The 17,576-nt window shown below is 42.2% G+C and overlaps 2 protein-coding genes across 3 annotated transcripts in view; one reads left to right on the top strand and one right to left on the bottom strand.

The window, feature by feature from the left end:
- Positions 1 to 17,576, top strand: part of MCF2L2 (MCF.2 cell line derived transforming sequence-like 2) — a 220,004-nt gene that overhangs the window by 139,121 nt on the left and 63,307 nt on the right. The window lies entirely within an intron of this gene.
- On the bottom strand, positions 3,235 to 17,284 carry B3GNT5 (UDP-GlcNAc:betaGal beta-1,3-N-acetylglucosaminyltransferase 5). 2 transcript variants are annotated; one of them, XM_090274471.1, is made up of 3 exons: positions 17,076 to 17,284; positions 13,463 to 13,561; positions 3,235 to 4,969 (listed from the first exon to the last, which is right to left on the bottom strand). In XM_090274471.1, exon 3 carries the CDS (start codon positions 4,664 to 4,666, stop codon positions 3,521 to 3,523), a length of 1,146 nt encoding a protein of 381 aa, XP_090130597.1. In that variant the 5' UTR covers positions 4,667 to 4,969; positions 13,463 to 13,561; positions 17,076 to 17,284; the 3' UTR covers positions 3,235 to 3,520. The 2 variants fall into 2 exon arrangements, with proteins under 2 accessions (XP_090130597.1, XP_090130608.1); XM_090274482.1 differs by lacking the exons at positions 13,463 to 13,561; positions 17,076 to 17,284 and adding an exon at positions 13,377 to 13,452.

Raw genomic sequence — 17,576 nt, 5'->3', positions numbered from 1 at the left:
CTGACATATAGGTCAAGTTAATTAATTTATCAAGTGATCATTATTTTAGTCCCAACTATGAACACCCCATCCATGCCTTGCAAGTAAAAAGTTCTACAACCAAATAATTCAGACGTTTCCAAGTTTTAAAAAATATATACAGGTTGAATCACACCATATAACTATTATACGAAGTGAGCATGAATCAGGTGAAAAGCGGATGAGAACATAGTATGTGCAAATATACTGAAGCATCAAACACTCCAGCCGGAGCACCTGAGAACATTCCTGACGTTAAGCGACTAGGGCTAAATTTGAATCTACTTTCAGATAGTTAATGATATCAAATAAAAGGAAAATGTGACCTTTTCAAATAGCGTCTACAGGTTATGTTATCCCTTCCTAAACAATCTAGTAGGAGAATTCCCTCACTTAGGCATTCCAACATGTCATTTAACAAACAAAAGAGGCATTTTAAGTGGCTCCCTAATGCAGAGGACACATCTTCTCTCCTGGGCGCAGCAGCAAGTCTGATCAGCAGTAGGATTACGACTGTGTACTAGAGGCCTCTCTGACATTAAACAGAACAAGCTTATTATATATAAACAAATGGTGCTCATACTGGGGTTTAAAAGGCCTTGTGAAAATACACATCTGCTGACAATTTTCAAGCTGTTTATTGTAAATCACAGATTTATTTTTTAAAAAACACAAAATTATTTTGACATATAAGCAAAATTCAAATAATATAATTATTTAACATTTTGGTATAAAATTAATAATATGAAAAAAAATGCAAACCAACCAAGAGGTAAATTTTTTTTAATAATAACACTGTGTACAACCATCTTCTACTCAAGTGACCATCCAGGCTGATAGTTTATTTTCCCTTTGTAATTTTTAAGACAGCCTTGCATTGGAGCACCAAAGTTTTATCTTCCTTTTTAAAAGGTTGGAATCCTTTTACTATATTTACAAATATTCTTCTCAGTACTTTAAGTCTGATGAAGGAAGCATCTAGCAATATCCTTCTTATTAAAAAAGGAAGTGCCTTCATATATCCTTTAAATTAAAAATATGTTCTATTCTAAGCAAAAATAAAAAGATGAACATAATTGAAGAGAGCTCTCACAAATAAATAATTGTTTCATAAAAGTATTGCTGTAAACAAGATCATATCAATGGCCAGAGAGACACTGATGTTTTCATCCAATGAAAAATTAGTTACAAGTATAGATACACAGTATATGTATGGCCAAAAGGCAAATGGTTATGAAAGAATAAACTAATAAAAATTAATTATAAATCTACTTTGTCAAAATGTGCTTTTATTCTCTACAGTTTTTAACGTTGGTCAGCAAATTTAAACTGTAATGATCTAAAAACCCTGAACCTACTCTGAAAGTAACTACAAACTAGAACAGTTGACACTATAGATTTGATATTAGTTAAAAATTCTGAATTATCTGAGCAATCAATATAAATAAGCCTCAATTTTTGAAATAGAAAAAGAATTTAATTCTGTAAACATTAAAGAGCTACTTGCAAAGAATTATATATGCCATCATCTAGTTGTGTTTACTGAGAATTCTTTTTAGTTCTGCTGTGTTTTCCATGTTTCAAACATCATCTTATTAAATAAGAGAAACATGTAAGATTTCCCTAACAGGCACCTCTGTAGACAAAGGTTCTATAATCGATACAACAGCTTTTACTGAAGCCGTTATCTAGGCCTTCATATAATACTCCTAATAACAGATATCACCTAGTTCTTTCTGTAGTGAGAGGTTATTTGCATCATGGTCACATTTTTACCCTGCCTTGTAAGATAAATGAAACTTACTCAATTAGATCTCAGCCACATCTCTTTGATTATAAGGAACACACAGCTTTACAAATGCTTTAGACCTCATTCTGGCAACTTTTCCATCTTTCATTCTGATTTCAAGTTTGAAATATTTAAAAGCCAAAAATACCTCTGACAGTTATTTTCATGGAAGAATAGATTTCTTAAAAAGATACTATAGCTTTGATGTGATATTTAATACCTTCGATTTTAAAATCTGAACTGGGAACAAAATACTGTGATTTATGAGAACTTGTTGGGGAGGGCTGGGCTAATTTTAGCAATCATTAAAATAATTTAGACACTAAGAATTTTATTTTATAGATTATGGAGAAAAGAGGCTTTTAATGTCCTATTTTCCTTGTGGAGTCTTCTCCATTATTATGTTCCTCTATGCAAATGAGATTCAAATAATTGCCATAAAAACAGACCTATACTGAATATTTAAAAACCAGTTGAAAAATTCACTGAATTAAAATCAGCTTATTTGAATTAATGACTTTTCCCTACAGAAGGACCCTATGGGTAACAAGCTGCCCAGGTTTTGTGTCATTTTCTAATGATGAAAAAAAATAAAAATAAAACAACCCATATAAAAGACCAGTTAGGGCAGAGCTAATGACTTCTCCAATTTTACATTGAACTTTGAAAAAAAAAAAAAGATATAAATGTGTTTTAAATGGCTCCAGCACTAGGTAAAATAGTTACATGGATGTAACAATAAGTGATTTGGCTGTTTATAAAGAAACTGTGTAAAGTAAGTCCTCACTTAACATTGTCAATAGTTGTTGGAACTGCTGCAAAACAGTGTATAATGAAACAATTTTAACAGTAGGCTACAGATATAAACAAGAGTTAAGTTCCAACAGCATCTTATCAACATTATAACAAAGTGACGCTTAAGAAAACCAGGTTATTTGAGGACCTAATGTACATTTTTCTAAATCTTCTCTGTAAAACACAGGTTTTTTACCTGACTCATATATTTTCCGTGCCAACCCTCCCCTGCCCCCCACCATTTCCATCAAGTGCTCTTCAATAAAAATTAGCTTATACACCTAGTTTAACAATATAGTCCTTTCTTTGAAATGTTATACTGGACATTCAGTTGGTATTTCCCAAAAGCAGTTATTCTAACATCAAGGTTCCTCAATACTGCACATATACAAGTGGCATTCGGAACTTGAATTATTACCCTTTAGTTTTGTTTTCATAAACCTTTCTAAATATAAATTCCTTGAGCCCTGGCTGGGTGGCTCAATTGGTTGGAGTGTCAACCCATACACCAAAAAAGATTGTGGGTTTGATTCCTAGTCAGGGCCCATACCTAGATTGCAGTTTTGATCCCTGGTCAGGGTGTGTACAGGATGCAACCAATTGATGTTTCTCTCTCACATCAATGGTTCTTTCTCTCTCTCTCTCAAAATCAATTAAAAAAAAAACAACATATTCTCAGGTGAGGATTAAAAAAAGACTTTAAATCTAAATTCCTTGAAATGAATTTAGGCAATGAAGTAGATTAAGTTATACTGAATAGCTTCTAGAGTCAAAGAAACATTCTGAGAGACTGGGCTCTCAAAATACTTCTTTGTATTTTTCATATTCATATTTCACTTAGGGGATAGACAAACATTTAAAGGTTTTTCATTCAGGTTTGGCTCAGTGACAGTGAAAACATACAACATTCAAGTACTATTAAACAAAAGCAGCCCTACAAGGATATGTGTCCACATAGGTCAATTTGCAAAGGAGAACTATTTTAATTATCCTGCAGTATATCTGGCCAAAAAAACCTTTTGAAATTGTTTTTACTTTAGGGTCTGTGGCATCCTTCCAAAGGCCCTGAAGGTCTTGCACATGTCCATGCGACGTCATCATTTTATTGTAGATGCAGGGATGGTAAGGAGTTTTACCTTCCCCAGAGAAAAACACATGGTATTGTGGTACTATCCCCATTTTATTGGCACAGAGGCCCATGAACACATCATCTATGTAAAGACTAGAATTAAGTGTCTGTGAGGCCTCATAGACTTTGGCAGCTACATCATTAGAGATCACATAGGCAGCTCCAGCAGTGTAGTCAGGGTAAGCTGGCCACTGGTACATTTCATAGGAGACGTAGTATTTGCTGCGTTTGTCTCTAACGGGAGGGGCACCACGATGAACGCGACCAATCCAGAAGTCCTGAACACCAATCTGTTCTAAGCTTTGGAGGTATTCAATGAGATTTGGCATGTGAATAAATATGTCATCATCAGCAGTCATAAGGAATTTGGCATGTGGACAAAATGTATTTGCCCAACTGAACTGCAGAAGTAATTTAAGAGTGAGATTATAGAAAGAATCAGCAAAGTCTTGCTGAATTAAATCATTGTACATTTGGTCTTCCTGAAACAGTTTCCTTTGTAGTTCTTCTCTTGTCAGTGGATTAGAAGGTGCTCCTAAGGCAAACAGAGTTTTGATGTTGGCATTAAGTTGAGACCAAACATACTTCTCATTGCCCCACGTTTTCCTGATTGTAGAACGTCGATCATAGTTTTCAGGAGCAGTCTTTACAAAGAGTAAAAGGAGGACATCTTGTGCTTGACACTTCTCCTTGTGGTTAATCAAGTATTGGTAGCGAGTTGCCCCATCCTCGCTGCGCTTAAGAGACAGGCTCTCATTCACAAAGTCATAGCTATTTATGAGGTATCTGTAAGAGTAGGACTTCATGTGGCTCACAATGTGATTATTAAGTGGTCCCCAAAAAACCATGAGGCTCAGTATAAAACAAGTGGCACATAAATGGACAAACTGCCATTTTTTCACTCTTCTGCCACTAACGAACATTCTGACGTCCATGTTTATTTAGAATCAGTGTTAAATGGGCATTTGCTTCTTCAAGACCATAGAACTTCGCATTCTGTAGAAGAGATGTCCATCTTAAGATAGGTTGGTCATTAAAAAATATAAAAGGAGCTTCTTATTTCACAAAATATTTTCTTTTAATACCATTTTTGCTGAGATTGCAAAAGGACTGAACCCACTGTAGAAGGAGGACACTGACACATCCAGATGTTCCCACACCGGCACCCTTCATTGAGCCTGGTGACTGCCTCCGTGCAGGTATTCCACGTACTTCCTCTTGTGAAAGTTAAGTGTAACCTATTGGAGTTAGGACGAGAAAAGACGACACATGAATGGCTTAATGGGTTACCAAAAAGCAATAAACAAAGCTTAATGCCTTACCAACTACATGTAACTGGACTGACCTGGACAAAAGGTGATGAGGCAGCTGGCACTTAGGCATTCAGCTGTCTATATTTTAGGGGAGTAGAGGGAAAGGGAAAGAAGAGTTCTCTACTGTTTCCCCATTCAGAATACAGAGCCCTTTCTCTCTCAACTTAAAAAAAAAAAAAAGGCCCTGCAAATGGTTATCATCTTAAATACTTAAAGTTCCAATCTTTTAAATGGGTATATCTGTGACTATATTGATTTGAAATAGAGTCAGGATGAAAATAGCTATATAGTCCAAGGCAAAATAGATGAATGATGAAAAGTTCATGATAGTAAAGATCCACTAAAGCTTGCACCAGGCAGGAAGGAATTAGAGGAAGATTTTCTTTTTAAAATCAAGGTTCATAATCAAGGAGTTGAGATATGCTTCTCAAAAGCAGAGTTCAAACTCTCTCTAACCCAAATGACTGTGTGAGCCCCAATTCATACAGTCACGTTCTTTCTTTACTTTTTCATTTGGAAACTCAACAGACACTTCAAATTTAACACATTCAAAGCTAGGGAACTGTGGAATTATAGCCAAAAGTTGCTGTCTCTGTAGTCTGGAAATTTAAACACCAATGGGTGCTAAGCTACCTACAGCTTGTTGCACTGCAGCATGCATACCCAGAAAAATTGGAATAACACCACTTAACTCAAAGTCTTTATGCAAATTAAATGGGAATATACATAGATATATACACAGAGGTGGACAGATAATTTACCTTACACACAGGGGTACGCCGCTGCCATTTCTAACCCATTCTTACTGTCTTCTCCCCTAAAACCCGCTGAATCTGTTTTCTCCTTATTTGAGTCTGTGCTTACTTCATGCATCTATGTCAGAAATCTGAAAGTCTTCCTTTTGCCCCATTCCGTGTCCAGTTACTTAATCCTGTGAATTGCTTCTTCTAAATCTCTCTTCACCCCTTCATAGCATTGTTACTGCTCATCCCAACCGGGGCAGTAGACTAAATGGCCTCTGGCCAAGCCCTCCTCTACTCTCCAGTCAGAGTGCCCTTTCTAAAACTCAGATCTAACTATGAGACTAACCGAGCTCTTTAAACCCCTGCAGATGCTCCCCATGAGTTGACAATAACAAATTACTGGCTGAAAGCTCAGCTCCACTTGCTATTTCATACATGCCGGCCTTCGTACCAGCAGTCCAGTGGCCTGGCAAGCCCTCCTCCCTTTGCTAATAGGAAGTCTACTTAACCTGATGAGTTTCTATCTCTGGGAAGTCTGACCTGGGGCCATCCCTTGCCACAGATGTCTCATATCTGTGTTACCACAGTATCTTCTTACACCTATCGTCCAGTATTGAGACTTTTATTTAACTGCTGCCCCCAATAACACTGTGAACTCCTTGACGCAAGGCACGATGTTGTAGACAGCCCACCCTCAGCACCCATGTTAGCGCCTGCACCTTGTAGGTGTCCTCTGGATGTTGGTGCAAAAAAACCATGCTTGGGGTGGAGCCCCCTTTCAATCAAACAGCTAGTCAGTTGGGAAGAACTACAGGTCAGAATGCACAGCCCTTCACATCCAGCTTCTTCTTCCACAACTAGGAGGCAGCACCTGCATCCCCAAAGGATTCTGTCCCAGTGCTTACCACAACTAAGACACATCCTTGAGCCTGAGGAAGTATGCTCTCCCCTCAGGCCTGACGCGTCAGTCCCCTGGGCATTCAACAGATTGACATGGAAAGGACAATGCAAGCTCCCCAAGGTCGAGTTGGCTGAGTAGCTGAGCCCACATCCCAAGCCTCAGGGCAAAGGCCCTGCTTTGCTGAAAGGACTCATCCTGCTGTCCCCTATCCTTTGCACCAAGTGCACACACTGAGTGCGCCCTGCAGTACCCTCCTAACCTTGACAGTGGGGCTTCCTTCAGACTTCAGACCTTTTGTATCCAGCCATATTTCCCGTCCCCTGAGATTACCGCATGTTGGGGTAACTACTGCGAAGGCCAGGCATACAAAAGTTCAAGGAGGAACGGAGATGAGAGCCAAGCCCACGGAGACTTCATCCAGAGATAACCAGCACTGGAACATCTTATTCCCTAGAGCATCGATTTTAAAACGGCTAGCTCCAGTTAGGGACTCACAACCAGCATTAAAAAAGAAAAACAAAGACGAGAATGGAGACTGGCAGAGTGTATTCAAGTAGTACCTTCAGGGTAGTAATGTCAAACGCACTTTTATGGTGCTTCACCACCAAAAAGGTGAGAAATGCTGCTGTAAGGGATAGATCAATTTATCAGTCACTTCCGCCTTGGTCTAGCAGGTCATGGACCAATGCTCTAAGCAGGGTGAGAAAGGCTGCAGGAAACATCAGTTTCTAAGGCTGCCATCTGCCAAGCCTTGCAAAAATCACTTTCATTGGTGGGGGCGTGGAGAACTTCCTCTCAGTCTTCACTGCTCACTTAAATAAGGGCCCACCTCTGATCCCCTCTGCCTCCCTCACCAGACATACTGAAGGAACTGGACACTTAACACAAAGTAACAGAGGGTTCTTGACAGCCGGTTTTTAACACGTTGCATACCGGGGAATTTAGATGCCTTTTAGAAATGATGAGGATTCTCGCAATGTGTTAAGACAGCATGTCTAAGAATTCTGAGAAAATTCTCAGGTGAAACTAACCTGCCGTTTCTAGTCCAACAGACCCTTGAAAGGAAACAAAGAGGGGAGAAACCTTGGAACCACAAAACTAGCTTTCCATTTCTGAGCAGCTGTGCTTGGCAGCCACTGCACAGTTCTTTCCAAGTCTGACTGTGAGAGGCAGTCGGCCCACAAGCCAGGCTCCTCAGCTCCCACCCGCACACTGGGTCACAGAGGGCCTAGTATCTCCCCAATGAATGGTGCCTATTTCTCATCCAGTTGGTTTGTTGCTGTTTCTAAAACTACAACCAGCAACCAGCCCATAACACTCATTTCATCCCCCCACACCCCCACCACATATATATACATTTACATTGTTTTCCTATATTTCTTCAACTGTTCCCAATTGACCTCAGAGTCAGAACAGTTTTCTGAAAAATGATTACAACCTGACATGAAGCCAACAACCCATGCGCCTTGTTTCCGTTTGGTGCAGCATGTAAAGCTCTGAAACAAGATTTCTTCACCTGCAGGAGCTTGAATTGTTTACCCACCACTGACATCCATCAGAACTAAACTCCAGGGACAGTACTGATCAGATGAGTGAAGGTTTGGAAAAGGAAACTACTCTTTGATAGTACCTAGCTTCTCTTTTGTAACAAAACACCTGACCTCCTCCAAACTGAACATAGTGACTAGGTGGCCTTCCCCAACCAAAAGCAAAAGCCCCTCTGTTACCTAAGTTCATTAATTAAAACTAAACAACGTTGCCCCCAACTCTGGTTCTGCTAATGGAGACCAAGCACATGCAGCTGATGCCCACTTTTCCGAGTTGCAGTCTCATAGCTTCTCCAAAGCACATCTTCTAGCTTCCGAATTCAAAGGGGAGGGGATGGGCAGAAGCCCGCAGACCTGCCCGACCTGGAGAGAGAAAATGCTGGGCCTCGCAGGAAACGACCCAACAACGCTTGCCGAGCTCAGCACGTCCACAACAGATTGCTGTGGTTGCAACTTCCTTTGTGTGCCGGCAGCTCTGACCACTGACCATCAACAGGCTAGACACCCCAGGGCTACCCCGCTGGGGGCCAGGTTGGTTGTATGACCTCGGGCACCCCTCACTGCACTCTGATTTGGTGACTTCATCTGCAAATCAGAGTGAATTTCAATGTATTGTTCATGAAGGGATGTAGAAATTACAGATGACTCAGAGCCTGCTGAACATAGGAAACAGGAAAGACTGTGGGAGAGAAAAGGACAAAGAACTGCTTAAAGGAGAATATGCAAATATTGGAATATGACCTGGGTGTGCTTCTCTGTGGACTGAGAAGGAAGAGATACCCTTAATATTCGATTTCCTCATAGATAGTAGTCAGAAGAAGAAAGAACGGAAGTAGGAACATCAGAAAGGATGGGAGCTGTGTGGCCCTCGGTTACTCAACAATATTTCTTCCGAAGGGAGCTCTTTAAACTTTTCTGGAAAAAAAACAAGTTAGTGCACATAGAGGCTACAAGTTTCCCAAAATGACCTCTCATTTTTATTTGTACTTCACCAATACTGTCAACTCATTTCCTTGTTGAGTCCACATATGTGATCCTAAAATACCACGCAAACCTGTTATAAATTTTGAAGTTTTAATCAAGATGTGAGGTCTGCACTTTAAGTTAAACAACCTCAGTGTCCAATGTTTCAATGAATCTGCAAGTATCCGAGCATGCGCAATGGAGACAGTTTTTCCAGGCAAGGCGGGACTCATGAAGGAGTGTTTTATAGCCTCCGGTCTGAAAGCACCTCCAGTCCAGGTGATACAAGAATCGTGGTGCCCACATGAAAACACCGTTTGCATGGATGACACAGAAGGTACAGCCTGTGTGTCAGCGCGAAGCTGGGCAGTACCCACTCCAGGCACAATAAGAGTGTCCCTGAGAGTAGAGCAGAGACAGTTGGATCAGGAGGGCCTGAGGATGAGCAGGATTCAGGTGGTTGCAGGAAGAGAGGCCGTCTGTCTGAGGCAAGAAAGGAAAGAGTTGCAGTTGGGGCCATCTTGGAGGAACAGGCATGTGTTTGAAAGCAGGGAGGTCGGGGCATGCTCATGGAGACCCTGATGATGAGGCGAAGGAGACAGTGAGTGCCGAGGGCAGCAGGAAGCCCCAGAGGTTTGTGTTTTGTTTTTAATGATAACTCCCTTGTCGATATGAATTAAGCTTTATGCGAAAGGGACTGCATGAAGAACGGACGCAGGTGGTTGGGGATCTGGACACCAGTTCTCCCAGGGCCGCGTGTTGACGCAGGATGAGGTGAGGAGGACCTAGTCTGGGTGGTGGAAGTGGGGCAGGAAGGAAGGAATAAAGAAGACCCTCTGAAGAAACACAAAACCCCAGCAGTGCTTGATGAGTGGTCTGGGATGGGGGTGAAGGAGGAGGAGTGGGATCTAGTTTGAGGCACTGCTGACTGAGGAGGAAAAACTGGTTTTCTGAGTTAAAGTGAGGAGGGATCATGCTTGGCTTCAGACTGTGCTGAGTGTGAGGTGCTGCAGACACGCAGGTAGAGAAGTCCAGCAGGCAATGAGATGGAGGTAGACAGGCCTGCAGATGCGGGGGCACGCTGAGCATAAAGAAGACACTCAGAAGTTTAAGGAACCCTTATTTCATGATGTATGTACCATGTGTTCACATTTCCTCCCAGCTATACACAGGACAACTTATCAGCAAGAAAGTCCTTTGTGTGGCTTCACTTGGAACTTCATTGCCTCTGAATTCTAGTTCACACACTCTCCAGTACACTCACTCTTCAACCTCAGCCTCTATATATTCATCTAGGACACTGTGCCCACCCCTGCCTGCCCCAGTCCTCTCACCCCACCCAGCAAGCTCCTGACCTTTCTTCCTACCCACTTCCCTGTCTCAGATGAGGAATCATCTGGCACTTCGTCATCCTCTCCTCGGTTCCTGTCCCTCCATCTCACAACCCCAGAACTTGGGTCACTCCCATCTTCTCTGCTCCTACCACACCTGGCAGGTTGCTGGAGAAGCATGTGACACACCAGGCAGGCAGCCTCCCTGCAAATGGCAGAGCACATGCTGTGTGACCGTCCTTCACTTGTCCTGGACCTTCTTCCTCCCCAAGTCTCTTCACCAGCATGCTAGGTCTTCCCCCTCCCAAGGCCTGTCCTCCTCACTCTCAGCTGATACGTTCACCTCCTGCCTCAGAGAGAAAGGATAAAACAGCACATATTGCCAGCTGCTCATCCCCGTGAGTGTCACGGACTCCTAGGCTCGCCAAGCCTCTCCATTCCCTCTCTAAGGCACACTGCAGGTCAGGGCGCTTCCTTGGGGCACAACATTGAAAAGTGATAAAAGTAGGATCATAAACCAGTGATGCTTCTCTAAGTCACAATGTTTTTAAAAAGCCTCCATACTTCATACCTTTACATTTAAACTTTTATGACAAAGTCAAGGTGAGACACAACTTTTGTTTCATGTCCAGGCATAACACAAAAGGAAGAAAGAGAACTTTTTCTGTCCCATCTTTATGTTACAGTTTGCTCTATGTTCTAAGAATTTTTACTTCTATTCCCTGTTAAACATAGTTAGGGCCAAGCCTCAGGAACCAAATTGCCATGTTAAGAGAAATCAGGAATAAAAAGCGCTAAATTTAATGACAAGGTTATAATTTGATTTTCATAGATTTTTCTTAGTAAATGAGTTGTGTTATTTGGTGCTAAGAAACACAACTCATTACTATTTAGTACTATTTGCCTATTTCATTTGCTGAAGGAGGAAGGAAGCAATCTGGAATTTGAATTCATAACTCACATAGTCTCTCAAATTTATTGTATTCCTTTTTTTTTTAGATTTTATTTTCTTTTTAGAACGAGGAAAAGGAGAGAGAAAGAGAGGGAGAGAAACATTGATGTGAGAGAAAAACATTTAATAGTTGCTTCTCGTATGCACTCCAGTGGGGGACTAAACCCGCAACCCAGACATGTGCCCTGACCAGGAATCGAACCGGTGACCTTTTGCTTAGCGGGATGACTCCCAACCAATTAAGCCACACCACTCAGGGCAATTTTACTTTATTCTTTAATCAGATTGATTGTTTTCAGAATGAGGCCTATAAAAAAGGAAAAATCCTACCCAATAGCTGTCTTTAGGTGTTTTGTGGCTATGACTAGTGATGAAATTTTTGCTTAAGCCATGGGCAAAGATTAGAAGTCATGTGGAGTTATCATTCCTCCACAAAAAATACACTTAAAGATTTAGTTTTTGATTCAGTGTTAGTCTGAATGCTTTATATTCCAATACAGCAAGCACAGATGGTGGACAAAGCTGAGTTATAAAACCCAACAACAAAAATCTTGTAATAAATACCTAACCCATATATTGAATAAATTGTTATATGTTTCTTTCTAAGTTAAACAAGGGTGTTGACTTTTGTTTGCTAGTTATAGAAAAAATAAAGACAGGGAACTACCAAATGAACAAACAAATAAGGACGGGCCCTAAGTAAAGACAGGTGCTAAGGAAACCGGTGACACAGGACTGCAGAGTATGTGTTATTATATTTCAGGAGTTATATGAAAAGTCATTGAAAATTTCCAGTAACAAGGTTGAGTACATAGAATCTGAAACAAACAAAAAAGCTGAAATGTAAAGCAGGCCTCGTAAAGGTCAAACATTTGCTTTTCTAAGCTCAGCCCTCTGTATTCATTCTTGAGCACAGTTCTTTGGGTTGACAGGGCTGCTTGCCGTTTTAAATACAATTCTTGTCAGTTTTGTTCTTTCCTACTTAAGAAGCAAACTTCTCCTTTTGCCCGCTCTTGCAACAGCCACTAACATGGCTGTGTTTACTGTACAGCATAAGCTTTACGTACATAGTAACTCCCTCACGTCTCACAGCATCCGTTTTGCAGAAGAAGAAATTAAAGTGCAGAGACATGGGGTTCACCACGTAACCTCTGTAAATTCCAGCTCAGGTCCAGGTCCCAGTGCTGGCACAGCTGCCCTTCCTGGCGCTCCCATCAGGATGCGAGACTGGGGAGCAGGTGGGGCAGGGCCAAGAGAAACAGCCCAAGAAGGCGAAGAATTTGCTTCACCATCTGAACTTCGGAGTCACTTATGTTTTGCTACCTGCCACCTGCATTTTGTCAGAGCTTGTTCTCATTTTCTTTGTAACGTACCCTTTGCTAACCCTCCATCTCAACTTGCCCTGCTCCCTTTTCTTGATCCCAGTAGCACTAGACAGTGGGCAAAAGTGGCTTTGCGAGTCTGTGTCCCTTGGGTGCATAAAGTCTTTCCTCCATAAAGAAGATTAGGAGATTTAAGGGAGGAGAGCCAAAGTGGCAAAGGGGGTTTATAAAAAGAGGTGAGAAGGAGGGAATGCAAGGAGAAAAAGTATAGGGCTCAGAGGGCATGTTTTAAGCAAGTATTTGGTGAATAAGTAATGGATGAAATGAAAGAAGAGTCATACAGAGCTAAGGTCAAATTATAATATGAAAAATAGTGATTTAGAAATAAGTTGACAATCTAGCCCAGTATAAATCTATTATATTAGCTATACATATAAGCCTATCATCCAATGGCAGGTTATATAGTACAAACAGTAAATAATGGTGTAAAACATTAGGTATATATAATATATTTCTGTCTCACTTAAACAATATTTATTATAATAAGTTAACTACCATTTATTAAGCACCTACCCTGGTCCAGGCGTTATGCTGGGCAGCCCTGAAAATAAGTAATGCCTACATTTAATTCATTCAACAAATATTAACTTCTCACGTACTCTGTGGCAGACCGCAGGTGGGATGCTGAGAAGGCTTCAGTGACGTTTCCTGTGTAGATCTCTTATTAGAGTAAATGATCCAGCACAACTGGAACTGACCTGATGGAGGCAAGAGAATGAAATTACCAAGAGTTTTAGAACATGAACAAAAGTGGATTTATATTCTGGTGCTTCCATTTACTAGGCACATGAGCTCGACCTGTCTCTAAACCACACACCACAGTGCTCTCTAAGGATCACTTGAGATAATTTATTCACAAAGTATGGCGCAGATCAGGTGTTCAATATACGCTAATTTCCTTTCTCTAGAAATTGTTCGTGCATCTTTACCATGATGATTTAGATAACGGATGGCTGAAAGTCTTCAGGGATTATTTTCCTTTCAAAATGATGGGCTATACTCTTAATAATCTTTTCAAAAAATATTCATTATATATGAATTTTTTAAAATACTGATCTGATTGCTAAGGGCCACCTACCATTTCCCAAACACATGTTTGGGAACTACTAAGTGACTGAACATGGTCTTCCATTGTCCTTGACAAGAAAGAACAATATGGTTCCCACAAGCACTTGAAAATACATTTCAATAGATAAAACCAAAGGTTATAAGACCCTGTAAATTATGGCGAAAACCTGAGTTCAGTCAACCTTTTAAGTTACTTTGTCTAGAGAACTATCAGAAAGAACTGGAGGAAAGGAATAAATGACAAAATATGAAATCTTAGGTGGCTGTTAAGTTGTGTAATAGTATTTTGACTTGGAAGCTTATTACCTGCCGACATGGTAGAAAAAAGATTCCTTTCTGTAGAAAACTGGCTTCTAGTGTTAAAGCCTTCACTATGGAAGATAATCTTTAAAATTACAGATCAAATTCAGCCTCTGAATTTCCAGCATTACAATGTAAAAAAATCACTTTTGTTTATTCAAAGTGTGATAATCTCACCAGATCAACTTTCTTTTTTTTTTAGGGTCTTAGTTTTCTCATTTTTTTTCCCCAGCTTTTCTTTATTGATTATATTGTTACAATAGTTCCAATTTTCTCCCCTTTACTCCCCTCCACCCAGTATCTCCCTCTCCCAGCAATCCCCCCCCCCCCCCCCCAAGTCCATACCCATGGTTCGTAAAAAATAACTATCCCTCCCTCTCAGGTATTAAGACCCTTTGTAATCTTGTAAAGGACAATGGGCGAAGGTCTCAAGCTCCTCTAGCTGCTTCAAGCTGGACATGGTCGTTGTCCTACCTACCCTTGGGTCCAGAAATCCCTAATAATAGTGGGGGTGTGGAGGGGAGGGTGGCCTTCCCACATGGGGAAGGATCGTGCAGACTCCAGGTCAGTTGGCTGTCTCCAGACAACGGCGTGCTTGGTTTAGCAGGCTGGTGTCCTTGTTGTGTTCTGGGGGCAACAGATTTGGCAAAAAGGGTTAAAAGACATCATTCAATCCATAACTACTAGATGACAAAAGGCAGGGATTAATTTTACAATGTTCCACATTAGGAGAAAAAAAAAAAAAAAGAAAAGGGCTTCTTTGGAGGAAGGTGTGCTAGGCACATCTCGCCTGTCCAAAACCCTTTTGCCCATTATATTTAGTTTGGGCTGAGGGAAATAGTTTATGTTTCCCCCCTCTCAGACCTCTGGGCCCTTTCTGTCCAAGCCATTAGGATAGAAAAGAGAAATCAGTTTTAAAGTGAAGCCCACAGACCAGATCAACTTTCTTATCTTGAAACATAAAGATTCTTATACCTCCTATACCTATGCACACTGTGATAGTTTAGATTTACACTGTTCTAGCTAAACCTTTGCTAGCAGACATTCCATGCCAAATGGTAGAGCTCTTATAATAATATGCTGTACCTCAGTTTCTGGAACAGGGGTGCAATATATGCATCTCCTCACATGACTATTCTAACAAGGGAATAAAATAATGGCTATGGAAATATTATTACCCAAAAAGGTATAACGTGATATCAAATACAAAGCTTAGGTCTGTTGAATTGAGCACATACAAAATCCCAAAAAGATAGGATACATTTTGTTATTTTGAAAAGATATAATTTCCTTCTGAATTTCTTCCACTTTCTTTCTACCACCACATCCTGTTGTTATGTACATTCTAGTGCAACTGATCCTCAGAAAGAACTCTACTTTTACAAATTTGAAAGTCACCAAGTGCAGTGATTCTAGCCAAAGTGACCCATTTTAAAAGATGACCCATTTCAAAACCCATGAGTTATGATTCAAGCTGTTCTATATTTGAGAATTAGAAAGTTATTTTCTTTTCCTACAATAACATCATTTGAATCAGTCTTTTATAGAAGGGAAATTTGAGGTCCACTGTAGAGAAATACAAAGTGACATTTTTATTTGTTATAGTCTATATTTTGAAAATCTTCACCTTCTGAGGGCATGGGGTGGGGGGTAAAGTACTTATGTGCAGTATCATTTATTCCTCCTAATCATCCTTCATTTCTCACTTCCCCAGGAACAGTTTCTCCGAGCTTCAGCTTGAACTTTCCCTCTCCTAACACTCCTCCCCATAAGGTGTCAGGGTAAGCCCCTGAAGGACTCAGGTGGGTTAGATCGAGTCAGCCTCATCCTCAGAGGGTATTTGATAAAAACTCATGGAGAGTGCCTCTGGGACAGGGGTAAGGAAGGGAGGGAGAAGGAGCAGGAGAGAGAAGGGTCCTTCCAAGTATATAAAGGAAATATTTCCGGTATTGAATGTATCTTGCTTTAAAATAAAAGAGCTGACCCAGAAAAGAAGCACCCCCTCCCCTGTAACAAGATATAAAACCTACCATAAGTTTCTCTTGAGAAAGTTAAAACCTTAGCTGCTCATCACCAGTCCCCCTTTTCAGGAAGTTCAGGATGGGATCTTTACAGCGCCGCTACTTAATACAACTACTGTACCTTCAATCATCCTTTTCTGGGTCAGTTTCAGCTTCTCACATCCCTCTCCCTTCCCCCCACAGAGACCAGACAAAGTTTCCCAAAATAAAGGCACAGAGGAACAAATCCAATTCCAGTGGCTGTACTTTCATCAGAGAATTACCCTAAATATGAGCTACGAGCCACCACCCGCCACCGTAGCTTCAACATAGGTGTCCCTTTAACATGACCCATAAGCTATGAAAACCAACACTGGAAAAGAAAAGGTACAGGGTGTGTAGTCAGAGTCGGTGCTGCTTTCAACTAGGTAGTATTCGAGTAAGAAACTGACTGTGTCACTTGGGGATGCAAAGTAAATTCGGCAGAGTCAAAAGATCAACAGAATGGCAGGACCTTCCCGCTAGGACGAGGTCTCCTTTCCCAGTGCCCCCGGCCTGCCCACTTCCTTGTCTCCGTTCCCCGGCCGGTAACTCGCCGAAAGCTTCCCCATTACGGCGGTTCCTAATTCCCACCACGACGCAGGCTTTCTACCCGAATTCATCCCTGCAGCCTACCGGCAGCAGCAAGGTTGCAGGACCCCGCCGCCCGCGCCGGAAACCGAGGCCTCGCGTCTCCCGCGCTCCGACCGGTCTCGGCTTCGCGGCTGGGCGGGGGGAACCCGCCAGACCCGGGGAAACTTGACCCGCGGCGGAGCTCCGGCCCTCCCCCGGCCCCCCAGCCTACCTGCTGCACCTGGGCGGCGACTCGGCCTGGGGTCTCGGTCGTCGGCGCCAGCCCCCAAGCTAGAGGTAACAAAGGCGCTCGGGGAGGAAACGCGCCCTCCTCGCCCGCCGCGCTTTTGGCGGCCCGCAGCCCGGCCCCGCCGCGGGTAGGGCCGCCCCCGCTTCCCGGCGCCGAGACGCGCGTCCCAACCTGAAGTCCCAGACCCCCCTCTTGCGGACGAATGTGCCCTCGCTTCCTCGCGGCTCTTCCCCTCTCGGCCCTAAGAGACCCCGCCCGGTCCAGAGCGAGCCGAAGACTCCGGGTCTCTTTTCCATAGTTCGAGCCGCGCCGGCCAGGGGGCGCGCGGGGCGGCCGGCCAGGCAGGGGCGGGGCGGAGGCTAGGCGGCCCAGAGCCCCGACCGCGGACCAGCAGCCGGCCGCCGGTCCCCAGGCACAAAGAACAACCCATCAGAGAAGTTTAGATTTTACCCCACAGGCGTGCTAGAGCTTCTTCCACTTAGT

The sequence above is a fragment of the Furipterus horrens genome, unplaced genomic scaffold, assembly GCF_987537825.1.
Source record: "Furipterus horrens unplaced genomic scaffold, mFurHor1.1.pri manual_scaffold_1, whole genome shotgun sequence".
Lineage (NCBI taxonomy): Eukaryota > Metazoa > Chordata > Mammalia > Chiroptera > Furipteridae > Furipterus > Furipterus horrens.
This window is presented reverse-complemented; position numbering and strand designations above follow the sequence as displayed.

Coding starts and splice junctions, on each gene's coding strand:
- B3GNT5 (XM_090274471.1), bottom strand. CDS start 4,666: ATGGACGTCAGAATGTTCGTTAGTGGCAGAAGAGTGAAAAAATGGCAG.